The sequence below is a fragment of the Tenrec ecaudatus genome, chromosome 13 (assembly GCF_050624435.1).
Source record: "Tenrec ecaudatus isolate mTenEca1 chromosome 13, mTenEca1.hap1, whole genome shotgun sequence".
Classification (NCBI taxonomy): domain Eukaryota; kingdom Metazoa; phylum Chordata; class Mammalia; order Afrosoricida; family Tenrecidae; genus Tenrec; species Tenrec ecaudatus.
The window spans coordinates 72,510,196-72,537,929 of record NC_134542.1 but is presented as its reverse complement, the minus strand read 5'-3'; the positions used below and the strand labels follow the sequence as shown (position 1 = coordinate 72,537,929).

At 38.9% G+C, this 27,734-nt stretch overlaps 1 protein-coding gene across 3 annotated transcripts in view; it reads right to left on the bottom strand.

The window, feature by feature from the left end:
• Window positions 1-27,734, bottom strand: part of SCN9A (sodium voltage-gated channel alpha subunit 9) — a 99,265-nt gene that overhangs the window by 20,871 nt on the left and 50,660 nt on the right. For all 3 annotated transcript variants that reach the window (XM_075530432.1, XM_075530433.1, XM_075530434.1), the window contains exons 17-18: window positions 11,075-11,195; window positions 1,853-2,007 (exon numbers count right to left, since the gene is read on the bottom strand). In XM_075530432.1, the coding sequence (XP_075386547.1) occupies window positions 1,853-2,007; window positions 11,075-11,195 (276 nt within the window). The remainder of the gene's footprint in view (window positions 1-1,852; window positions 2,008-11,074; window positions 11,196-27,734) is intronic.

The following is a 27,734-nucleotide window of genomic DNA, read 5'->3' as shown; positions in this document are numbered from 1 at the left end:
AAATGTAGTACTTTTATGGGCCCAGGACTTTCTTCTGGCTCATAGCTACCGTGTCCCTTTCAGTGGTGGCCTTCTTACCGTCCGGGCCGCTCGCCACAGGAGGACAAGAGAAAGATGGTGCATTAGCATATTACTCGCAATCCCCTAGAAGAACTAGGAGCTCTGACACCGGCCCGATGTCTGTTTACATCTAATTCCCATTCTTCTGGTTCAGTCCTCGTGTCTTAATGCTTTCTTAGAAAGTAATGAATTCCTCTGGCAGGGCCTCTTAGAAACCGTTTCCAGCCTGCATTCTCCTTTACTCTGAGAGTCTGTGAATCCCCAGGGCCTAGCCCGGTTGTTTCCATTTGGAGGGCAGCCCGGGACAGTTTGTAAAATGGCAGATTGTAGCACGGAATAAGGCGATCGATGACACAAGATGCCTTCTTTCTTTGACTTCTGTAGCCCTATTTCATCATGCATCAGCTCTACTAACCGCTGTTACCTTCGTTTCGTGAACATGGCACCTGTTACTCTAGGAACTGTCAGTTAGTGAGCGGCTGTCAGTAATACTGCGGTCATAATCACATATCTTTTGGGAATGATTTAAATAGATGTGAGGGCTTGAGACAGGGACGTTGGTGGTGCGGTGGTTCAAATACTAGCTGCTAACCCCAAAGTTCGTAGTTAGAAGCACGCAGCTTGAATGATAGACAGCATGATGAATGATAGACAGCAATCTGTTCCCGTAAAGATCAGAACGTCTTAGAACCCTTATAGGGCAGTTCTATCCCATCCCTTAGTCACTATCCCCTGGAATGAACTTGCCAGAACTAGAGTTGCTTTTCTTTCTTTTTCCCTAAGGGCGTGAGCTTCCTGAAGGCACGGAGAAGTGAGGGCGGACCTACCCAGGGCTAAACCAAGAGTTTCTCTTTCATGCTCAAGACCACTGGCCTTGTAGGAGGAGTCCCGGGGAGAGCAAAGACTTAGCCTTCAACCAAGAATATAAATGCTAACATTTTGAAACCAAAGAGGCCCGTTGGCAGACAGGTGTGGGAATCTGCTTTTAAGGGGACATCGTTTTTCAATCTCTAAAGGGTCACTATGAGCTGGAACCCACAGTTTGTTGGAGATCACGAACACAAAAGCCCCCCCCCCCCCCGCCACCCCCGTGGCCACAACAGCTAATCTGATAGACCAGTCCACAATCCTGTAGGCTATAATTAACTGCCAGACTCATAGACTAAGCGGGCATTTATCAAGTTCTTGGAAATTCTGCTCTGAGTTTAGGTGATTTGCCAACAGGTTCCTAGTGGTACCTGTGCGTCTGATGGTTCACTTATCTCTGCCAGAGTCAATGGAAAGAAACAGGAAAAGGCTGAGGGAGGTCTTAGTTCTCAGGGAAGAGGTGTGTGTGTGTGTGTGTGTGTGCGTGTAACACTTTTCTCTAAGTCTATTTTCCTTAAAAAATGCATACCATGTTCAAAGTCAGTACTGGCTCCCTGTTTCAGGGTATCTGGACTCGCCCTTCCCTGCTGTACTCATTCCTCTTCCCAGGAGACTTTCGACTGGCCAGTGACTTTTAATTTCTTCCCATTGCTTTAATCATTTCTTTACATAGCTCTCTTGCCCACTGCTCTCTGAACCCCTTGTAAGTAAGAGTGACCGTCTCTTATCCTTTATTGCTTTCAGGGCAAGAACAATGCACCTAAAGTAAATATTTACCGAACTAAAATCTAAGATTTTTGCCTTCGCTACTTGATTACTTCTTAGGTAAAGCAAATTGCCATGTTTTTCTTATCTTCTAGCTCATTTTATACAAGCCCTGTCTTACATGTCTTCAGTCTAATGACTCAGCAGTCAGATTACTTACCAGAGCACCACTACTGAGCAGGATCATGAGAACAATGAAACTTTCGAACCAATTGTGTTCGACTATCTTATAGCAGGTTTTCCTTATGTTCCACCAGATTTTTCCCTTCCCGGATTCTATGTTAACCTGGCAGCATGGGAACCTGCGTACACAACCTGGAAAGAAAGAGAAAAGATCTTGATACTCAGAATACCATGTTAAAAATGCATTCCTTCATGGAAAGCTTTCCCTGTGGTGCACCCTCAATTAAAATAATTTTTAACATTACTACCTGAAGTGCTATGTAATTCTAGATTATTGGGGGTGGGGTGGGAAATTAGGTTGGTGGTTTGAATTTACCCACCCCTCCACGGGAAATAGACTTGGTGATCTGCTTCTATAAAGGTTACAGTGAAGGAAAGCCTGTGGGCAGGTCTACTCTGCCACAGAGTATAGAAGTCAGAATTGACTCAGTGTCATCCAACAACATATATGTAATTGTCTCTATGGTCTCTCATGCATGGCCACCCAGACATGCGCCTCATTCACCTTGAATGCCACCTTTTCTCCTCTCCTGGTCCTTTGTGGTGTTTTCTTAACACTTGTCAGTTAACTGATTTAGAATTTATTCCCATCCTCTGTAATTCCTTGATTTCTTGTCAGTCTCCAGAGTGTCTACATAATCCTTTTTCATCCTTTCAGTCTCAACCCAGTGTCTATACTATATCATGAGCATTCAATAATGCTTTTATGTATGAATAACTGAATGAATCACTTTGAGAACTAAAGACATTTCAGGGCCTTCTTTGATGGCAATTTTTCACCCTTGACATGGAGCTGATCCATGGCTTTGCTGGTGTTTCAGCCCTCTATAAAAAAGGTCCTTTGAGAAACATTGTTCTCAGGAGCATAAACACAATTAGTGAAAAATCCTAGCAAAAACTGAAGACTTAGATCTTGATTATGGGATGCAGGTGAAATTGTTTCAAGTTAAGAGGGAAGCTGACTTTGGGATCACATGTATAAAACATACCCTCTGAACGATTCAGATGAATTTAGTTTAAACTTTTCATATTTACTCCTTAGTTCATGAAATATTTGTCTTCTACGCATTCAGATGTGTACAATTCCCTCTCCTGTGGGAACATCTTATTGAGTACACTTAAATACAAATGTACCGTATATACTTGTGTATAAGCCTAGTTTTACAGCACATTTTAAATGCAGTTTTGTGGTAAAATTAGGTGCCTTGGCTGATATTCAAGCTGGCTTATGCTCGAGTATATACCATAAATACAAAAATAACCGTCATTGATCATGTCTAATGAGCTAAAATGAGATAAGCAGAGGGTATTGTGGTAGCATAGACCAAGTCCAGATAGCCTGACTTGTTTATTGAGAAGGAGAGGTCACAAAACCCTTCCTGGAGGAAGACTCAAAACAGCCAGCTAAAAAAGAGCGTGGGTGTTTTTCAGCCCTAAGAGGACAGCACAGGAATCAGAACCAGTGCCAAACTGTAGGAAAGCAAAATGTACACAAGGAACAGACTTAGAGCGGTTAGTCAGAGTCTACCTTAAGGGGTTTCGTGTACATTCTTTGAAGATGAAGAGTAAGTGAAAGATTGTAAGCAAGGACATGAAAGACACATGGCCAGTTAAAGCACCCGGGTCTCCAATTATCGTGCGGTTGGATTGGGTGCAGAGGAGTAATGAGAAAAGACCAGAGGCAGAAAAATATTTGACTTTCTGGCTAGAGGAGAGGGGTGACGTAAGGAAATCTCAACCAGGGACGAGGGCAAGAACAGATTCAAGATGCACTTGGTAGATAAAGGCAGCAGGATTTGAGGAGGGATTGGAGGTGGGATGTGTGGGAAGGAGAGGGGGGTCTCAACAATAAAATGAAGACAACGGGAGACCACAGTGAACCCCCCTGAGCTCTGTGGAGTTACACAACATGCTGTGCATGTGGTTATGATTCGCAATGTGTGTGCTACCTGTCTTTTCTGTCAGGAACATATGTAATGAAGTGATGTGCATATGCATACTCTCCTCTTGAGGGCCAGATTTTAAACATGTGCCTCTACACACTGGAAACAGAGAAAGAAGGGAGAAAACATTGCAGGAAAAAGAGATAGTAGGAAAGAGAGGTAAAAAGAAAACTCAGAGGTTACAGTACAAGGGAAGTCAGTAGGTTTCACGAAGGAGTATTGGACAGAGCCCATGTACTAGATAGAGGTATCTAGATAGATGACGAGGAATTTGTTTAATTACAGAAGCATTTAAAACACGAAACAACCTAAACAACTTTGGAAAAAAGAGAATTGAAAAAAGAACTGCAAGTAGTTCCCCTTTCAAAAAACTTGACTCTGTTTAATTAAAAGTTTATTTGGGGGGAAGTAGAAGGTGGAAGGTTCCCTGGTGGTGCAGTGGGCTAAACACTGGGCGGCTAACCAAAAGGACAGTGGTTTGAATCCACCAGCCTCTCTGTGAAAGAGAGTTGAGGCAGTCTGCTTCCCTGAAACCCATGGGGGCAATTCTACTCTGTCTAAGAGGATCCCTATGAGTTACAATTGACTTGTCTGCAATAGGTTTGGTTTGAGCTTTTGAAACTAAGAGGATAAAAATAGGCAGCACCATTTTGACATGCGCTTCAGAAGCTGGCATGGTAGGCACTTAAAATATAATTTCCTCTCCTATAAAACAATAGTATTTTAGTAAACAATATTTTCCAAAATATTGAAAAAGTTACAAACTTTAAGTCATGAAACAACAAAAAGAGAATTTTCTTCAGGCACTATGACTATTACATATGATCTCACCATGGTTTCTATTATGTGTCTGAACTGAAATTGGTTCATAATTCCTAGCACCAGATGAATTCAGCTAGCTATGTATTTTCCCTAACCTCTGGTGTTTTGTTCTCGCGTAATTTATGTGTTCCTCTCCTTCCTCTCTGGTAGGCGTGTCTGTCATTAGCTTGCTTTCTGCTACTAGTTCTGGTACACACTAGAACTGTTTATAAAACTTAATACCTACTATGCAAGGAGCCTTGCTGGTGTAGTGGTTACCCAGTGGGTTGCAATCCACATGGTTGCAAGTTCGAAACCGCCCGCAGTCCCATGGGAGAAAGAGTGGATTTTCTACTCCTGTAAACAGTTACCATCTTGGAAAGCCATTGGGGGTTGCTATGAGTCAGCATTGACTCCCTGGCAGTGAGTTTGGTTTTTGATTTTAATATGTACTATATATACTTGATTCTAACTCACAGTGGCCTATAGGATAGAGGAGAACTTTTCCTTCAGGTTCCTGAGATATAAATCTTTGTAGAAGATAAAGAGAGCCTCATCTTTTTCTGGGGGAGCTGTTGGTGGATTTGAACGGCCTACTTTGCTGTTAGCAGTTCAGTGCTTAATTCATGATGCCACCTTATGTGGTGGATGGTTGACTAGAAAAAAATATGATTCCAAAAGAGAATTCAAAAATACTCTATGCATTTCATTATAATCAGAAAGGTGATATATCTATACATTCTTGAAGTTATACGAAGATCAGATGAAAAATAGAAACCTGGCTTGCATGGAAAATATACATGACTTTATCCGTGAACATTAAAATGAGCAAGTTATATCTGAAAGAAGCTATTTGCATTGTACTTAAAACAATTCCGTTATATCTGCAGTGAGTGCATTCAGTTAACAGGGGATATTTTATAAACCAAGATAGAAACACAGTAAAGCGGTGGGCTCAAAAAGGACTCTCGTGTAATCTCCTCTAAGGTAGAAGAAAGCAGTGGAGTGGGGAGAAAACATTATGGTGCATTTTCAAATATTAACTTAATGCTCGATACTTTTAGAATTTATCTTAGGAGGGAAAAAGATCTTGTGTAGAACAGAATCTAGCCACCTCAAGTATAATTACGAGAGGAGAAAGTGATCCTTTGGATTAAGGAGATTTTACTTTGGGAAATTGCTTGTAATCAGTCTTAAAATCAGAGAGAAACATTCTTAAGAGCGAGGCATAAAAAAACTTTATGCATGTTAATTAGAAAAACAAGTAAACTTTTCATCATTTGAGATGAGGGCTTATGAACAGTGCCCTCAGGATTTTTAACACCTCAGAGAGTTTCTCTTACTTTGAGGCGAGAGTGTTCAAGCGCCTGTCTGGCTCTCACGCAAAGGCTGATCCCACGGGATTTCCAACCTAGCTGGTTAGCAACGTTATCACACTTTCTTTTTAAGAGGACTATTAATTAAATGAAAACATAACAGCGAACCTCTCAAACATTTTAATGGGTCCCAGGAGGTCCAGGCTATTTCTTTTGGGTGGTTTCATTACTCTGTTCTCATGATGCATTACATGAAGTCCATGCTAGGTTTCATCATGTTAAACCAATGCTCTCAGATAAATAAGCCATCACTGGGCATTAATAAAAACAATAACAACCATAACAAAAACTGAAAGTATAACAGTGTGATCAGGGAAAGCAATGGAAACACTGACTCGGTGACCAAGCCTGTGGTTCCCCCTTTCTTAGCTACTTCTAAAACCTCTAAAACACTTTGGTTCACCGCTTGCTGTCCTCCCTCCCAAATTAGAAATGTTGTTTTCTTTTGTCGAAAATTGAACTCAAGACATTATGGGAGGAAGTTGAGTTGGTTCCTCCCACAAAATTAATAAGAAAAAAATTTGGGAAACAAAGGGGGCTGGTGTCCGTCTCAGATACAGCCCCGCTGATGCTCAATACCAAATCCAGGAGTGCCACCGAAAGCCATTTAGGACCGGAGTCCTGCCACAGCCGTCATCAGGCTGCCAAGCCACGCAGCACGAGGACAGCGAAGCCGTGCGGGACCTAGGTTCACAGCAAGTTTTACATCTTGAATTATAAACCTACTGCGACAGAACGAATGTAAGGTATGGGTGGAAGGAAAAGGGGGAGAAAGGGGACAAGACGTGAAGACATGAGTGAGGTGATAGTTGTTAGGGTGAAAAGGATCCGTGGGTGTGAGGCAAGGGGCAATCCTTTTAGAAACACAACTCCTTTTATCTGTCTCCCACACTCCCTTTGCCTTTCGGCTGCCTTTAAGGTAACAAAAGTCTCCGGAGGTCAGGTGCTACCTGGGACGGGCTTTGGTTCTAGCTGAGCTCTTTCAGATGAGTCTTGAATTAGCAAGAGTTGTTCCCAACATAATAATGAGTTCCTGATTCCCTACCCTCACAAGCCCACTCTTCTCAGTCTTCAGGTGGAACGACATATTTCCAGTGTCTGAGATCCTAGACCCTCAGAGTCCTCTCTAATGCCTCTCTTTCCTTCACCACCCACACCCAACCCCCGAGCAAGCCCTTTAACCTCTAGTGTCAAGATAAACCCAGATTCTCCTACATTCACCCTCCCCACACTCTCACCCTGGTCTAACTACTCTCATCTCTCATCGGATTGATGGAAGGAGCCTCCAAGAGGTCTCCTTGCTTCTTCTACTGCTATCGAATCGTCTACTTACATAACTGCATGTTACGCGGCTTTACGACTGGATCTTTATAAAGCCCTCCAAGCTGGCCCCTAGTCCAATTTCCTTCGGATATACTGGTCCTTCGATTGCTCCCAGTGTTTTGTGCAACTCACATGGTTTCTTCGCCTAAGTGTCCTTGACGTATCTGCATGATCCCTTCCAATTTTCTTCAGGTCGCTGGTCACATGCCACCTTTTAAGATGGATCTTCTCTGACCATGGTATGCTTACAGAGAGACTGAAGACCCTCACCCCTACCCGACGTCCCGTATCGAACCTCCTACCTATTTTCACGTTTATTGGGGGAGAGCCATTGTTTTTTATTAGTGTTTTATCTCCACTGTTTAAAATGGTGGCGGCTATTTAATAGTCTTTTTAAAAAAAAACAAGTAAAAGAATAGCTGAGTGAATAAATGGTTGAAGGTCTGATCAATTTGACTGCCTTGCTGAATTTAGGCTGAGTTATTTAGTGTAAAGTATCCAACAGGCAAAATTTCTCAAATGGACCTGACTCACATATGTGAAATTTTTCATATTTTTAATGCTTCAAGCCAAGATTCATTAAAGAATATGTTTACATGGTTTCTTGGATGCATTGACCTTAATTTACAAGTTACAAATAAACACAAAGGAATCATAAAAAATATGTTCTGTAGAATTAAAATAACCTTTATAAAATTCTATTTTAGTAACATTTTAGTATGGTGCAATGTTTATAACGGTATCATTCTACATGGATCCACAATCAGGACCTATAGATGGAACAAATCCACTGTAAAAGAGCTTTTTAAAGTAATGAAAAGAAACAAAGATGTTGTCTTAAGGTTTTAAGGGACACCCGACTGAAGCCATAGTATTTCCACTCCCCTTATGAGCTGTGAGAACTGAAGAACAAATAAGGATGAGGGGAGAAGGGATGCATTGGATTGTTGCCTCAGTAACGAACATTAAATTATTGTGGACGGTCAGACGAATGAATAAATCTGCCTGGGACAGGGTAGATCTAGAATGTTCCTTTTGGGACATGCTATCAGCAGGAACCAATCCCTGGAGAAAGAGCCCATGCTGGACAAAGAAGAAGGGCAGCAAAAAAGAGGAAGATTCTCAACAAGAGGGGCTGACACGGCGGCTACACTAATGGGCTCAGACACAACAATTGTGAGGATGGTCCAGCAGCACTGTGTCATTCTGTTACACACAGGATCATTGTCAGCTGGAACTGCACCCAACAACAACACCTCAGTGGCATGATCCATAGATGGAAGCAGCATAGAATGAATACTTTCTGCAAGAGTTCAGAAGCCCTTGGATGGCACACATAACGAGGTACTGAGCTAGTAATGGCAATGGTAGTTTGAGGCCACCCGGGGCTGCCTAGAAGAGAGACCCAGTGCTCTGCTTCTGAAAGACGGTGAAGAAAACCTTGTGGGGCACTGTCCTACTGACAGACGTAGGTAGGGTCAGCATGGATTGGAACCAATAATGGCAACTGGTTTACACAGGGTTTATGTTTTCTAAAACGTCTTTGAAGTTTGAAGCCATCATTTGTTGGATAAGACCAAATGCTTTCTTAGCCTAAAAATTTTAAGTCAGGTCATAAAATGAATAATGAAATCCTGATAGTATCTATATAGATTTTGGTTCCATGATACTTATCAAGTTATTAAGCAATTGGTCATAAATCTTATTGAAATAATAAATATCTTTAACATATGTATTTTAAAAGGCAACTCCATGTGTCTTGCTTATGAAATTAATTTCAGTACACAAAGAATTTATATTTATTTGGTATTACACTCCTTTGCTTCTCACATAGAATGAGACTTACTTTGTATTTAAGTGAAATTTGTTCTTTCTAGTTTGCAGGTGTCTTGTCTTGCCAGCACTATGTATTACTACAGGAGGTTAAAGGGAACTATAGAAAAAATCTTGGAGAATGAAAACAAGTCTATGGTTTTAAAATGACAACAAAGAACCAAATTGAAGATAAGCCCCTAAATAGTGAGCTTTAAAATCAATGGAAGCTTAGTACTGATAAAAATTCACATAAGCAAAATCTTATTTAACCCCCTTTACATGGATGTTATTGTTATCTCCAATTACAAATGAGAAATCTAAAATATAGTAAGATTTTTAAAATGTGCTCAAGGATTTACAGTCAGCAATAAGTCAATTAGAACCCATTTATCACACTTCAAAACTTATACTTTGTATTATTGGTCAATGAGCTCAAACACATGCATATGACTAAAACCAATCAAAAACCAAACTCACTACCACTGAGTTTATGCCAACTTATGTCCACCCTAGAGGGACAGAGTAGAACTGTCTCTGTGAGTTTCTGAGACTGTAACTCTTTATGGGAGTAGAAAGTTCAGTCTTTCTCCCTTGGAGTGTCTAGTAGTTTTGAACTGCTGACCTTGCAGGTAGCAGCCTAAATTGTAACCACCAGGCAACCCGGGCTCCTTCTAGAGGAAAGGCTGTGATATAAGAGCAAACAGCACAGAAATGATATTCAAATTCTAGAACTGGATAAATTCCCATTAGACACAGAGATAAAAGAAGATAACCCAGAACAAACAATGAGGGGGAAGGATCATCATTTGAATAAAATTTGAAAAACAGGGAAAGAAAATCATAATTTCCAGAGATGTGAAAGAACAAAAGCAGTGTGATTTCTAAAGAATATTTTAGACCTATTTTGGTCAACTGTAGGAAATCGTAGACTAAGTAATGGTATCACTCATCCTATAAACTGGGTTCTGGTAATTTTATGGAATTGAGAAGAATAGCAATTTATAGTATGCTGTTGCCAGTTGGCCTTGAGTTGAGGCAGACTCTTAGTGACCCTATGTGTGTTCAGTAGAACTATTTCATATGATTTTCTTGGATGTGACCTTGGGAGTAGATCACCAGGGCGGTGTCCCAATATGCCTGTGGGTGGGTTTGAACTGCCAAGATTGAGGGAAAGCAAAAACTAAATTGCTCCAAAATCATAGGAACCTTTATTAAACAAAACATCAAAATGAAAGCTATTTTTGGCATATCCTCCATCTAGATCTATATAATTCAGAATGTGATGTTTTCACCTAACCCTTCCATAAAGAGTTCTGTACTTTTCAATTTACACCACACATCAAAATGATAGTTTTGGTTATTCTCAGGGGTTCAAATTGTGTTCATGTTCAATTTCCCTCCCCCTTCCCCCTGGAAGGGGGAAATTAGAGCCGTAGGACCAAAGGGTGAGATTTTCTTACAAAATCTCATAGGATAGTTCTTGCCACTCTCAAAGAATGAGCAGGTGCATCGTCATGATGGTAAAGTCATCCTTGGAACCTGCTGTTTTGAGTGGCCCATTATTTCTCAGACACCCAAAGGAGGCCAGGACAAAGGTATTACTGAGGGACTTTGTCTGCAGCCACTCCCTGGTGGTGGCCTCATATTTAAACATGTTTGGATTCGAATGAACTCAGCACACATGAACTGGAACGCCAATCGTTCTGTTTTCACTTACTCTCGTCTTTGCGCCACACAGGGAACTTGCAGTCGAGCACCGCAAAGTGCAACACAGTCCACAGAGGCTTAGACAACTCTAGTGACTTCCCTTAGGTCAGCGGTGGAGACTCGGTACGAAGTAGGGTCCTTTGTCTTTTGGGTAATGAACACCAGACAAACAGTAAAATAAAACTCCACCCACTAATTAATAGATGCTAACCAAGGTCTCAAATTTTCTCTTACCATCTGTGAAACAGGCCTCTGGCTCATCTGAATTTATGGGTTCAGCCTCTGCTTCTTCTCCTTCTCCTGCCACGGGGTTATCAACTGTGCTGCACTCAGAAGAACTCGATCGATTCAATCTCTGAAAAGGAATTCACCACGCCCACCAGATAGTTCATTCAGTGCTCATCCAAACCCCGAGTTTCCACTAGACTTAATTCATGGTCAGAGCATGCAAAATGCTATGGAACCAAATCGACAGTACGATGGCCATAAACACACACTGAGATCAAGTGACCTTGCAATGTTTCTAAACTTGATCTTTCTATCTACACATCCTGTGGTAATACGTGTTATACTTTTTATTAGGCTAACAAGTAAATGGTATTGGCATAAGGTACTATTTTGATGTTAACCATCACATTTGCAAAGAACTAGCTTCAGTTTTGTAATTATCTTTCATAGTTACCTTGAACTTACAATAGCAATTATTATTTTAGGACACCAGACGGTAACTGTCAGTGACAAACATGTGCCATATTGCCCATGGTTGTTAATTAAAAACTGAGGTCTGAAAACTAGCAGAAAATGCTTATTAATACTTAGAATATATTACAATAAATCCCAAACATCTATTTCCTATTATTTCTTCAATTTATAAATGTGTAGCAGGATGATATAGATAGAAGGTGTCTCACTAAGACATACACAAAAAGTTCAATGTATTGGAATAAAAATGCCAAAGACCACAGACATTATTCCACCCCCACAGTCCATTGAATCATAAAATTGCAGGATATCTTCGAGAGGATCCTAGAGTATCATTCATCAAGTTGAGAGAAGGGCCACTACAGTGAGCACGACATGCAAATTCCATAACAAAGAGTCAACACAATGACACATGGCAGACCAACACATGGAAGTAACGAACTTGCCATTATGACCACAAAGCAGATCAAAATGCAAACACATTTTTGCCCCCTAGAACTCTATGATCAAGCGTGAATATTTACAGACACAAAAGCATATACGGGTATTCCTGAGGAAAAAAAACACAACACAACAACATACAGCCACTGTAGCAAAACTCAGTTATATTTTCCTAACACTGTTTTATACGAGAGTAGGGTATGCACTACTCTTACAAAGGAGAAGACTCATGTTTTCATTCTCATTTGCCAAGTATCACACGAATACCGTAAAATTATCAATTATTGCCTGCCTCTCCTACAAAGATTACATTTCTATTTTTTTGTAAGAATAGTTTAAACAAATGGAGGTGTTAAAAATACAAAGGAAAGACTCATGAATCAATGAAATTCATTCTTTAATCTCTTTATTTATATTAATATGATAGACCCTATCCCCAAAAAAACATATCCAAAAAAGAATTTACCTTAAGCTAGTCACTTGTTTATTACCAACATTTCTTGTGACAGCCATTGACTTTGTACGTTGCCTCATGCTAGTATATGTGGCGGTTCTGGTTGGTCATTTCTTATGTTCAGAAATAAAGTAGAATTGTCTAATACACCGGCACTAAAAATTGAGGACTGCAAAACTGTTATTGTTCGGCACTCTCCAGTAGGTCCCAATGAGGAACGACCCTATGTACGACACAATGAAACGGTGCCTGGGTTTGCACCAACCTCACATCCTTGCAACCACGGTGTCAATCCATCTCTGAGGGCCTTCCGGCTTTTGGCTCCCCCTCTACTTTACCAAGAACGTTGTCCTTCTCCAACCATCGGTCCCTCCTGATAACACGTCCGAAGTACATGAGGCAAAATCTTGGCATCCTTGTCCCTAAGGAGCATTCTGGCTGTCAATTGTCCATGACAGGTTTGTTTTGGAAGACCATAGTCCTTTCAGTATTCTTTGCAAACCTTTAATTTAAAGGCATTGATTCTCTTTTGATCTTCCTTGCTCCATGTCCAACATTCACATGCATACGAGGCAAAAGAAAATACCATGGTGTGGGTCCGGCGCATTTTAGTACTCAAGGTAGATTGCTTACTTTTCAAGGTTTTAAAGAGGCCGTGTGCAGCAGATTTACCGAATGTCGTGTGGCATTTGGAATCTTGACCGCTGCTACCATGAGCATTAATTGTGGCTCCAAGGAAGACGAAATCCATGAAAACTTTAGTCTTTTCTCCATTTATCATGTTAATTTGTCTGGTTGAGAGGATTTTCATCTTTTCACTGAGTTGAGATCCATATTGAGGGTAGCAATTCAGATCTTCATCAGCAAGTGTTTCAAGTCCTCACTCTCAGCAACCAAGGTATGTCATCTGCATACCGTAGGTTGTTAATAAACCTTTCTCCAATCTTGATGCCAAATTCTTATACATATAATCCAACTTCTATGATTATTTGGTTAGCATACAAATTGAATTCGTAAGTGAGAGGATACAACCATGACACACCTTTCCTGATTTTAATCTTGCAGTATTCCCTTGTTCTGTTCACACAACTGCATCTTGATCCATGCACAGGTTCCGTATGAGCACAATGACGTGTTCAGGAATTCCTTATCTGAAGGTTCTCCACAGTGGTTATTATCCACCCTGTCCAACACCTTGTCATAGTCAACCAAACACAAGTGACCATCTTTTTGGTATTCTCTGATTTCATAAGACCCTTCTGACATCAGCAATGAGAGCCCTTGCTGCACACCCTTTTCTGTATCCAACCTGAACCAAGGCAACGCTGTCAATGTACAGCTGCAATTATTGAATGATCTTCAGCAAAATTTTATTTACAGGTGATATTAATGATATTGTTCTATGATTTGAGCTATTTTTGGTCACCTACTTTTGGAATGTGTACAAATAGATTTCTTCCAGTCAGTTGGCCAAGAAGCTATCTTCCAAATTTCCTGGCACAGATAAATGAGTGCTTCCAGTGTTTCATCAGATTTGGAGACATTTTAATTGATATTTCATTCATTTCTAGATCCTTAATTTTGGCTAATGCTTTCACTGTAGCTTGAACTTCTTCCGTCAGGACCATTGCTTCATATGGTACCTCTTGAAGTGGTGGAATGTCAACTAGCCATTTTGGGTACAGTGACTCTGTGTTTTCTCTCCATCTTCTTGTGATGCTTCGTGCATCATTCAATATTTTGCCCAAAGAAGCTTTTAAAATCACATCTTGAGCTTGAGATTTCTGTGAATTCTTTCAGTTTACGATATGCTGAACCTGTTCTTCCTGTTTGGGTTTCTAACTTTAGGTCTCTGCACATTTCTTTATAATATTTGACTTTGTTGTCTCAAGCTGCTCTTTGAAAATGCCTGTTCAGCCCTTTTACTTCATGATTTCTCCATTCACCTTAGCTACTCGTAAGATTAAGAGCAAGTTTCAGCATCTCTTCTGACATCCACTTTGTCTTTTCATTCTTGTCTTTTTAATGAAATACATGAAATTCTTTCTTGTCTTTTTAATTTGCTTTGTTCATGATATCTATTCCTGTGTCCTTCCACAGCTCATCAGGACTTCTCTCATTCATGTTCAATGCAGCAAATGTGTTCTTGAGCTAGTTTCAACATTCAGTTCCGATATAACTCATAGATATATTTTGGCTATCATGTTGTTTTGTTATTGTGTTTACATTTTCTTCAGCTTAACCTGAACTTGCATATGAGCAATTGATGGTCTGTTCCACAGTCAGCCTCTGGCCTGGTTTTAGCTGTTGAATTAAACTTCTCCATCTTTTCTTCACACAAATGTAGTCAAATTGATTTCTGTGTATTCTGTTTGGAGAAGTCCATGTGTATAATCACTTTTTGTGTTGTTAAAAAAATAGTATTTGTGGGTGAACAAGTAAATGTGGTGAAGAAATCTGATGGTGCCCGGCTATCAAAAGAGATAGTGACTGGGGTCTTAAAGGCTTGAAGATAAACAAGCGGCCATCGAACTCAGAAGCAACAAAGCCCACATGCAAGAACACACCAGCCTGTGTGAGCGAGTGATCCCAAAGGGATCAGTTATAAGGCATCAAAGAACAAAAAATCATCATATCATTGGCTGCACACCTCCATGATAGGATCGCTGAAGACAAATGGGTGCATAAGCAAATGTGGCGAAGAAAGCTGATGGTGCCCGGCTATCAAAAGAGATAGTGTCTGGGGTCTTAAAGGCTTGAAGATAAACAAGCGGCCATCTAGCTCAGAAGCAAAAAAGCCCACATGGAAGAAGCACACCAGCCAGTGCGATCACGAGGTGCCCAAGGGACCAGGTATAAGGCATCATGCAAAAAAAAAACAACAGAATATGTGTATGTGTGTGTGTGTGTGTGTGTGTGTGTGTGTGTATATATACCATATTGAATGAAGGGGGAAGAGCAGAGTGGAGACCCAAGGCCCAAGTGTCGGCCAATGGAGATCCCCTCATAGAGGGGTTTAGGAGAGGAGATGGGTCAGTCAGGGTGCGAGGTAGTACCGATGAAGAGCACAGCTTTCCCCCAGATCCTGGATGCTTCCTCCCCCTAACTACCATGATCCGAATTCTACCTTGCAGGGCTGGATAGGGCAGAGGTTGTACACTGGTACATATGAGGACTGGAGGCACAGGGAATCCAGGGTGGATGATACCTTCAGGACCAAAGGTGTGAGGGGCGATGCTGGGAGAGCGTAGGGTGAGTGGGTTGGAAAGGGGGAACTGATTACAGGGATCCACATGTGATCTCCTCCCTGGGAGAGGGACGGCAGAGAAGGGGGGGGAAGGGAGACTCCGGATAGAGCAAGATATGGCAAAATAACGATGTATAAATTACAAAGGGCACATGAGGGAGGGGGGAGCGGGGAGGGAGGGGAAACAAAAAGAGGACCTGATGCAAAGGGCTTAAGTGGAGAGCAAATGCTTTGAGAATGATTGGGGCAGGGAATGTATGGATGTGCTTTATACAATTGATGTATGTATATGTATGGATTGTGGTAAGAGTTGTATGAGCCCCAAATAAAACGTTTAAAACAAAAAAAATAGTATTTACTATGAACAAGTCATTGGTTTGGGAAAGTTATATCACACAATCTCCATCTTTGTTTCTATCACCAAGACCATATTTTTCCTAATTACTTTTCTTTCTCTGGTTTTCAACTTTTGAATTCTAACTGCCAATAATTGTCAATGAATCTTGATTGAGTGCTTGATCAATTTCAATGGATGGATGGTGTTGGTTCAATTCTTCAATTACTACATCACTAGCTTTAGCGTTTGGTGCATACATTTTAGTAATAGCTTTATTGATTGAATTTCCTTGACTACAGATATATATATATATATAATCCTATTATAGTTAGTAGTGAACTTCAATGAATGCCACTGGTCAATGAATGGAAAACCATTCCCTTTGATTGGATCATTCCCAGCATAGTAAATGGTAAGATTTCCCTATTCAAAATGGCCAAGTTCAGTCTGTTTCAGTTCACTAACATCTAGGATATCCATCTTTATGTTTTCAATTTCATTTTTTGATGACTTTCAATTTCCCTCTTTTTCATACCTCTTACATTTCTGATTATTAGTAGTTTTTGCAGCTGTTTCGTCTCATGGTGAGTTATGCCCCATTCGTATTTGCGTAAAGCCCGAAGTTCTCCTCTCACGGGCTTTCCTCCATCCACCTCATTGTGAACAACTCTACTTTGAAAAGGTAGCGTCTCCACAGTCTGTTTTGATTGAGGGCTTTCTGACCTGAGGCGCTCCCCTTATACTACCTCCAACGATGTTCTGCTTCTGTTCATTGAGCCTTACGTAAATGACAATGTGTAGCTGCGATGCATAAGGTTTTCAGCAGGGAATTCCTCTGCAATGGGCTGCTCAGTCCTTCTTAGCTTGATGCTCTGCTGATTTCCGTTCCCTTTGGGTGACCTTGCTGGTATTTTAAACACCAGTGACTTAACTTTCCACGTCACAGCAACACACAAACCACCCTAGGACAACAAACTGACAGATACGTGGTGGTCCTCAAAGCATAGAAAACAAAACAAAACAAATCAAAATCTCTCTCTCAAAGAAGGTGGTTGATTTTGAAACATCCTAAAGATGTATATTTATAACATATATTCTTAGACTGCGTCTGTCCCACAACAAAAAAAAGTTATCCTTTGAGCTGAGTACAATAAGAAAGTAATATTTTTATTAGTTTCAAATAAATATAATTCTTTAAATTTTACAGCATAATATTATGCATCATCCAAAATGCTGATACTAAATCACTAAGAGTAGAATGGTAATGTTCAAAGTACAGGATTAAAAAATTGTTTGATCAAAATTCCACAGAGAACTACTGCACTTTATGTGATTAATTTTAATGCACAAGAGCCCAATGTTTCCATATGTGTAGTCCACTCACTATAAGATCATTTGATTTAAACAAGTTTTCTGGTACAGCACCCAAATATGTTTTCTTTCCCCTTGTAATATTAATGATATTTTTGTATTGGGGGAAATGCAAACGGTTTCTTCTTAAAGTCTCTGTTAGAGATCATCAATAATAGTATCAGTTGCCATTTTCAACTTGAGTGCAATCATATTTAATTCCTTTAGTTGTTTTAGTGTCTAGGATGATCAGGTTCTTTCCTATCCTTTTCTGTTGTCTCTGAAAACTTTCAAGATGCCTTTTAAAATACAATGTTCAAAATTAAAAGTAAAAACCTAGCTCCAGATGTCCTCAATTTTTGATAAGAAAACAAAAACCTGAAACAATTATAGTATGTCTTTCTCTACCTTTTAAAGTTCCTTTTACGTCTGTAGCAAAGAATCCCAGTTTATTCACTAGTTATAATATACTTTTGGCTCACATAGAAAGAACCAGAAAACTAAGTTGTTGGTTTTTTTTTTCTTTCCTGGTCTTCTTTGTTCATTTAGATGAAATAAATATGTAGATGCTTTAGAAACAGCTGCTCATTCAGCAGGACATCTGCCTACCCATTCCAACATCATATCAACATGCTGAAGAAATAATGAGGTCAAATCTCAGTCACCACCGGAGATAATCAACATAATTCAATGATTTCACCGACAGTTCTCAGTGTTACATGTTTGTTATAGTCAATAACACACAAATAGTTTGGGTAGTTAAAGGATAAGATCTTGAATATAAAAACAAACAAACAAACAAGCACTGTTTGACAATGAATGGCTGGAGAGCACTGATGGTCTCACTTTCTCAGTCTGATTTCACAGGATTTTGGGGGCTTTCATTCCAAGAAAAAGGCAATGTCTTCAAGTGTAAGCACATATATTCAAGAGCTTTGTGCACAAAACAGAGCTTTTTTGGAGGAAGCTCCTGGAGGAGAAAGATAATGAAGTAGCGGGACATTAGTGGGTCCAGTGAAAAGAATATTTTCCATCTCTAGAAATCAGCATTTAAACAATGGCACCCTAGAAAACTGTAACAAATCAGATAACCAAGCACTGGAACATAAATAAGCATGAAGACAAATGAGGGGGGGAATGCTAACTCAGACTTCAATTTGTTAAATGTAATTATCATGAATAGAAACAAAAAAATCAATGGAATGTCAAACAAAAAACCCCAAATACCTGTACATTTAAATGACTTTTTCAATCACCTAAAATTATTCATGAAGAGGAAGGGCAAAGAGAGATGACATCAAATGCATGGAATGATTGCCATGAAAATCACAATAACAAGCCCTTGACACTGAAAAGCATGGAAAATAAAAATTGGCATGAGTTAATAATTCTTATCCATTATAGTCATAAACAGCACTTCTTTTAGATAAACTTGAACATACATATAAAGTTCATAAAGAACAAGTTTGCCGTCAATGTACAAAATTAACAAAATTTAAATTCTCCAAAAGTGAAATAATGAATTTTTAGTTCATTAGGAAAATGAACATTTCATAACCTGCATCTCATGTTCTCTAAGAGTTAAAAAACAAAATAAAACAAAACAAAAACTTGAACTTACTGTCACTGAATTGATCCTGACTCATTAATAATAATTTTGAAAAAAAATTTTGGAGTTCAGACCTGTGTGTATTCTGTGCATATGTATAACCTAGAATAGGGTCTTAAAAATTGTGTGTTTCCTTGTACACAGTTGTAAATGTAGCTTGATTTTTGGAGGAAATGTACCACTTTCTAGAATCAAGCTACTTTCTGAGTGAATATTGCTTCTAAATCAAAAAGTGTCACTTTGAATAAACCGACAGCATAAAATCAACTCAGACCAGAGATCCTCTTTGAACATTCTGTGCGGTTTCTGAGGCTGTGAATCTTCCCACAGTGGTTGGTGGATCTCACTGCTGACTTCCTGTTTAGCCTCTGAATACTCAACCCACTGAGACACCAGAGATCCTTAACTTCATCTTAGAGCACCTTTAAAATCAGCAGTAACACTAATACCATTTCTTTTTCCTTTCTTTTATTTGCATTTAGAAAGTGTTAGCTCTAGAGGATGTCAATATCAGGATAAAGATTTGCTTTCATCATTCCACGAGGGACAACAACAATACAAACATCCCGACAAGGAGAAATTAAACATATGAACTGGATTATAAAAAAAGGCAAGTTTCTTAGTAATGTAGAGTCTACCTCTTCCTGCCCCAAAGGAACTCCTAGAGTTCAGTCTTTCCGTAATGTATATGAGTATAAAAGAAAACATTGTCCGAAGAAGTTATCTCTTTCTGTTGTTAGACAAATTAGATAGGACAATAAATATTTATATATATTTAATTTTAGGGAAACGATTTTATATCTATTGGCAGGTTTACTGTTTACTTCACAATGTATAGATTTAGAACTTGCAGCTTTGAGGGCCAAACTGTATCTCCCTTGGTGATATATAACCAGAACTCAATCCACCAAGGAGTAAATTTGCTTCTTGAATCAAATTGGGCATTTTAAGCACTTAAAATATTGTTCATTAATTTCTAGGCAGGGATTATTAGCTTTTAATTGGTGAATATACATGGGGTCCTCATGGACATTTCCCATTATCTGTTCATTAATTTTCCCCATGAACCTTTTAAGTTCTTGTATGTACAGAAAAAATATAATTACTGAATCAATTAAAAAATAAAGACCTACTTATAATTGCTCTTAAAATTATTTCCAAATATACTCAAAATTCAGATTAGAAGCAGAACATATTGGCACTGCCTTGAACTGTCTTAATGTGTACTAAGGGAGCAGCGATTAGCTGTAAATATAGGGAATGATTTGGAAATGACCTTTTCTGCTCTAAGACTTTATTCTTGAAAATTCTCTCCCACAAAAACAGTGTTTAACAGAACTTTAATTTATTTATTGTAATTGGAATTTAATATGATATACTAAACCTAACTTTAATATTGTATGTAATATGATATATATTAAATAGCACAAATCCATTCAGAGTCATAGTATGCCTTTATAGGGTTCCCAAGAGGGTAAATCTTTATGAGAACAGAGCTGCACCATTTTCCTGCAGAACAGCTGATGGCTTTGAAATGTTGAACTTGAAGTCCTATGCCTAAGCCACTCTGCTCTCTCTTTCTTTGTGTGTGTGTGTGTATAGATATGCATATATGTAACATAGACACACATTCATAATTATAAATATATAGACTAAATTGAGAGGGAAGTTGATAGAGGTTTTCAAAGTGAATACTGGTTCAAGGGCTTCTGCCTGTTATACTCTATATCTTACTTTTATAATCCATCCAACAAAAAACTTTAGCACATGCACTTGACATCACCTAAGAATATGAGAGAGATGTCAAGAAGGTCATTGATAGAATCACACAAAAAGATGGACTTGCCCCATGATGCTGTGCTTCAAGTCACCTATGGAACAATTGTATATGTTTCTATTTTCTTGCAATGGGTCAGGCAGAACTATTTTGTAGTTGAAGAGCATGCAAGACACTGAAAATAATATCATATATGTATGATGTTTTTAAGGTAACCTGAATAACAGTGGTCACATTTGTCTCTGTCTGGTTAAAAGCACAGAGCTGCATTCCCGATCCAGAATGAGTTTTACCCCTGTGAGAAGTAAGAAGGTTAAGCATTGAAATGTAAACTACAGCATGATGAAACAACTGAACCAACTCCGATTTAAAATATTTAAAGTCAGATATAACATACATTGAAATTAGTTATACATAGGAAAACATACCATATAGAATTTTTACAATGTTCACCAATGTATGTGAATCAATAGATTATAAATCACTCTACACAGAAGAGTCAATTAAACAGTTATATAATTTATCTAGAAGTTAAACTTAAATGCAATAATATGTTAAAGCAACCTTTTTAACAATTTAAAACCAACAGCATCTTACATGATTTTCCATGTTGAGGGTGGGCATGAGTGCGCTTGAAGAAGACTGCTCTAAAATGGCCATTATCTGATCTACTTCCAAGTATTCTATTTAATTCATGTAGAGACATCAAGCAGAATTACAGGAAAATGTTTTCAAATTTGTCAAAATGTTAAAAAAATAAGATACATGGATTTTCATATTATACCAATATTTCATTATTTCTATGGATTAAACACAAATATTCAATATAGATTTTTTAAAAGTTAAAGCATTTGTGCCAACTAGCAAGTAAAATCTGGTAAAAGAGTATATGAAATCTATATGGTCTAAATAAAATCTGTTTCGAGAGTGTATTTTTTAAGAATTTATAAATGAAAGCCGTGATCACATGCCATCACCTACAATGAATTCCCTACGTCTTAGGATGTCAAAACACACTGCTGAAAAGGTGACATGATCTTCTCCAATACAATAATAAGCAATCGCTATTCATCTGAGGGGAACGCTTCCATGAAATAATGCAAAGCCAGAGCTAAGACAGTGTAATGCAAACCAATGCATGAAACACTTCATCTTTGCAAATATTTCGACAACTTTCAACAAAACCATCAAAAGGAAAGCAGTTCATAACTAGTAAACACGTTAAGCTTCTCCCACAGAGGACAGGACCCAGAATCGCACGCTGAACGGGTGCATAAATGCACAAATGGGTGAGTCAGGTGCACAGTGACGATGTTGGTTTTTGGTCTGGGATTTCTTTTTGCATCATATTTCCCAACTATGGTGTCTCCATTTTTTTTAGTCTGTCTTCTTTCACAGCTCCTCAAAAATCCCTTACCCAATACTTCCCAAAGGAATGGCTTATTCCTCTGATTGCTTTGGAATGTGCCTTGCTCTGCTCTTTGACTACATACTTGCCTTTGTGTCACATGTGTTCATGTGATCGGAAGGGAGTAAGGCCTGGAGAACCTCATTCTTGGTAGCGGGTCACTAAAAAAGGGGAAGACTCTCAGCAGCGTTGATTGACGCAGTGGCTGCAACAATGGCTCAAACAAAGGAATATATCTAGTGAGGATGGCACAGGTCCAGGCAGGGTAACCTGTGGTTGGACACAGGGCAGATCTGAGTTGGAATATACACTCCACAGCACTGAAGAATGACATACTTGTGTTCGGGCCAGCTGCTAGATTATACACTCCCTGATGGTAATGATGATCTACTCTTTGCTTCGAAGTGCATGATGATTTTGAGAGCTCAATATTTGCAGAGTACAATACTTTCAGAGCGCCAAATATGAGAGGATTCAAAATTCCATTATTTTTATTCTTATTTTCCACACTTTTTGAAACCACCTCAATATCTGCTGAATATAATTAAGGAATAACTAAGAAATGTGCATTAAAATGTTGAACATACAGTAGGACTTCTGTTTTCTCAAGAAGACATAAATTTAAGATATGAGGGAAATAACTTTATTAAGTAACCTGACAGGATAATTAGGTGGTAAAGAATATGCAGATTGTTTCATATTTTATATTTTTCCTACCTTTGTATTATTTTGAACCACTTGAAAATACTAAGTTTTGTTTATTTTCCTACTGCAGTAAATGAAAATTAACTTTTGTTTCCTGGTAACCTTACATTAAACCAGTTAAAATTATGTTATGGATAACAAATATTTTACAACTTTATTTCTTAGAACGTGAAATTATTTTCATTTATTCTTTGGACATTTTCATGAAGGAATCATAATCATCACCATATTAGAGGAATATGTTGGACACTATTAAGGCCACTCCATGGACCTTTTTAACAGACTAAATTTTATTCAGGGAGGTAATATGCTCAGTTGAATTTCCTACCTCTGCCAAGCTCCTTCGTTGTTATGGAGGGCTATGTCAAACAGCTCTTGCTTGACACTTGTCACTAAGCATAAACCCAAACCAATTAAGGATCGCTCATTTTTGTTTTAAGCCTTCCGAAGTCAGATGCATGAGGCTCCACTCTGTCCTTCCCATGGACTTCTCTTTCCTGTCTAGGATCAGAATGGGTATATACGTGACCATAAACAGTAAGAAATATAAAGAAAGTCACATGCTAAGATGAGCAGCTTTGTAAAGCAGGTGCAATCTAGGACACGGATGTCTTTGACAACTGCTAATTTCTAGATCTCTTTTAATATGGGAAGTAGAATATTCTATCTAGTTTCACCACCTATCCAGTGTAGTTGGCTTTCCAAGGGATGCAGCTAAATTGAATTCTACCCTATGCAGCAGCAAAAATCGTCTAAAGAACTCGAAACTTGTGTATCCAGAATTGCTCATGGGCCCTTAAATAAAAATAATTTATTCAACCCAATAGGGCCTGAAGGGCAACCATATATATAAGTCAAGATGTGAATATAGTTTTACTGGTAAAGGTGCTCTAGTAAGTCCGCGCTATTTACACATTGTTCTAAGAAGGGGAAGGGTATGCCTGACTCTGTAAGGACCATGGAATCATCAATGCCAGCTAACTTCACACAAACCATAAAGACTCCTCAGATGTGCAAGTGACTAGTTTTGCTTCTTAATCTCTTAGTCTCAGTTATCAGTAAACATAGATGAATTAAATCTACTTTTCAGGTGAGATTTAATTATAAAACGGATGTGAAATGCATATTTTTTGCGAAGTTTCTTTTATGCTTTCTTCTTTTTTTTTGCTTTCTTCTCTACGTAGAAGTTGATTAACTGTCTTCTTCCTTTCCGCGGCTTCTGTAGCTGCGGTGTGTGGTGTAAGTCTAGGCAAATCACTGCCGGGAGTACTGGCTTCTGAACGCTTCTAGCCGAGTCTCTCTCTGGGAACTAATAGTGGGTGAGAAGTTTCTTTACCACCAGTTACACTGACCTCTCTTGAGCGTGTCGAAGGCGAGGTAGCATTGCAATGGCTGCTTGACGCAGTGTGCCAAAGTCCTCCCCTCCTCGCCCAACCAAATCAGACTACTCTGCTGGCCACCTTAGCACAGGGAGACTTCGTTGGTTGTATTAGTGATTACTGTGTTAAGGTGCTGACTAAAAGGTTGGAGTTTGCAGTCCAGGGAGGGGTGTCTGAGAAACCAGCAGAGCACGCTGTCTGCCCCACTCAGCGACTCCATCTGAGAGAGCAGTAGAGAACAAGGTGATTAGAGAAGCAATATGTTTGGAAGCCTCTCGGGAAGCCTTAGGGGTCTCCACTACTTTAAAACCATATGGGGCTGTTTGCTTTTTACATTGCACGGAGAAATACAATCCACTTAATGTTTTTCTCGGCTCTATAGATCTACTTCCTAAATCCACCGTATAATGCTTTAAAACAGCACTGTTTTCATCTTTAAAGCCGAGGAGAAAGTCGCTCATAAAATGGCAACCAATGAGAATGACTTTTTCATCCTCTTAAGAACGAGCTTTCCATTAAAAAATAGATTTGTATGTTTGTCGAATCTCGGAATAATTACAAAATCACCATATGACTAAGAATTTGGTTGAGACAGCTGGTAGTCATATTAAATTATTGCAGCTGAGCAAATCAGGCTGTTTTTTCTCTCCCTTTCCCAATCCTTCACACGGTGCCTGGGGCACAGTGGGTCTCAAAATTTATTGAATGAACGGGTGCATTTCATGCTCCATTTGAAGCTCAGAAGCAGGAAGCGCTTCGCTGCTATTGCTAAAAATCTCTGTAATGTCCAGTTAATGGTGCTCCTCTGAGGAGGGCACCCCGAGGCGAGCCCTCAGTGGAGTCCGTGTGTTCTCTGAAGCAGCGACCAGGGTTTAGTTCTCATGACAGCACGAGGCGACCGTAGTCCTTTCTTGATTTGGAGATGCAAATGGTACCTTCAGAAAAATTCTGATTTTCTAATTGCCTCCTGGGAATCACTTTAACTATTTTATTACAGATTTCATTTGTTTACTCATCTTTTTGGTCATTTTGAAGTAAAAGACTTTATTATGAAACATTTTGTCAACTCTAGAGTATATTCTTCCTGGTTTCAATCAGGGTAAAGAAATTCACCTTCTGAGAGTTGATTCATGAAGAGCACTAAAATATTTCAGGAGCATGTATTGAGGAAATCGGAAACTGAGGCCATAAGAATTTTGGGGGTGGGTAGGAGTGGTTTGACATGTCTCAGTTCAGATGTTCTGCTTCCTTTTTTTTCAAACTGTAGGTCACTAATCAGGTAACAAGAAAATCATATCCCCACTCCCGAAGAAAGAAAATATTTCAATATTTGAGTCACACATCATGCCAGGGATGAAATTAAGTTCATCCTCCAAAACAACCCAGTCCATGAAAGCAACCACTGAGAACAGTGTTGCTAAGGAATCTAAGTGCATCATCAGTAGGCAAAGAGAATACAGAGAACAGGGCCCACAAAAAGCATGTGTTTCAAACTTTCCCTTTGCTGAGAATGGGAACCACTCCCCCTTCCACACCTGGCTCAAACCAAACAAACTGACACAAGTCCAGTCAGACTCCTCTTGAGGCTGTATAACTTGTAGCATATAGTTACTTAGAATGTGTGCCTGACCTCCAAATGCCATGCTTATAATAAAATAATCGAGTTCTACTTTGTAACAGGCACTTGTACAATTACTTACTGAAATAATTTAATCTTCATTATAACTGCGTTATATATGTGTTTATATGTACCTGTGCAAATTTGTACATGAAACAACAAAGAGTTGTAAATTGCACTGGTCATCGAGCTGGGATTTGAATCAGGGAATGTGCCTCCAGAATCTGCAGTTGTAAAGATCCCGTAAAATCAAACCCGTTGCTGCAGTCAGTTCGGAGGAGAGCTGCTCTATGTGCTATTCTTGGCAGCAATCTTTTATGGAAGCAGATCACCAGGCGTTTTGTGCCAGTGGCATTGACTTGAACAGAGAATCTGCAGGTTACTATTTGAACACAAATCCATCGTACGACAGGGATCCCACCCATACCCTAGTGGGTGGCTGAGATCTAAATAACCTAAATGCATTTAACTGAGTTTTTTAACTATTGGGTAATCAAAATTTGACTTTTGGTCCCATTAAGACTCACAAAAGCAGCGTCCAAAATTTCAAAGGACAACTGAGACTTGGAAAGTGAAGGAGATTTTCAAGAATCTAAGAACTCCATCTGCATGAACAGTTGAATGCAAATATTAGAAAAATGACAGCAGGGGAGATTGATACGGAAGGGTAAAAGATACTTCAAACCCATAAGAACCATCTGTATTTTTTACTAGTCAAAACATAACTAACGAAAACCAAAAATCTTTGGGGACATTATCATTTCAAGTATTGGACAAAAAGATCCCAGAACCACCAGTTATATCTCAGTGTTGTTTCCAACTTTGCTAACATCCGTCCTATTAGTTTTGAACCTTCATAAATGCTTTAATTCCTGTCTATGGTCCCATAAGTTTGAATATCCTCAAGATGACACACTTTGGGATATATCATGGAAGACGTTTTCATGAAGAAAGGCAAAGACACAAAGGCTATAAGTTTACATCAATGTCAATCAGGGCTTGGTTATCTTAAATATAATGGCGATCATCCAATAAGTATAAGAGAAATGGTAGCTAATATTGCTAAGGGCTCACCGAATCAAGCACTATGCTAGATGATCTAAAGAAATTATCATGTGTATTCTTTGAAATTTATTTTTTATTATGTGTATCTTGATAATAATCTATAATAAATGAGAAAATGTACATTTTCCTCATGTAGATATGACTTCAGTGTCATGATAATAAAATCAATAATATTAGACAACACAATTTAACAGCCTTAAATGTCAGGCAACTAATGATAACAAAATGCTACGCTTTCTGAACAGGTTGATGGACTACAAAAGACTAATCTTGAAAGAGATTTTTGGAATATGATTTTGATGGCCAGGTTCAAGCCAAAATAACAACATATTTTGAAAATTTTAGGATATCCTTTCTTCTATGTAAATCTTTTAAAATATACATACAGTATTTTTACTTTATCATCTTGGAAATAATTCCTCTGACTACTTAGAAACACATGCAAACAATTTATTTAGTATTTATTTTCTCAATAAAGATTGAGCGTTGACTGTGTACGTGGCATTTTGCAGTGCACTTTAAGAAGATACACAAAGTGCCTTTAGCCCTAAGGACTTCAGTCAAGATAGGAGAGACACATGCGTTCACACAATGAAGCACTGTAGCGATTTGATGAGGCTTATCGAAAAGACTAAAGAGCATAGAGAAGATTGTAAATGGAAGGAGATGTTAACTTTTCCTGAGGAGAGAAGGGCAGGCACACAACTCGGCTCCCCAGAGCAGCTCAGGTTGGTTGTTACTCATCGCATTAAGTCACCATAGGGATGGAATATTGAAAATTATACAAGTAACTGTCATAATA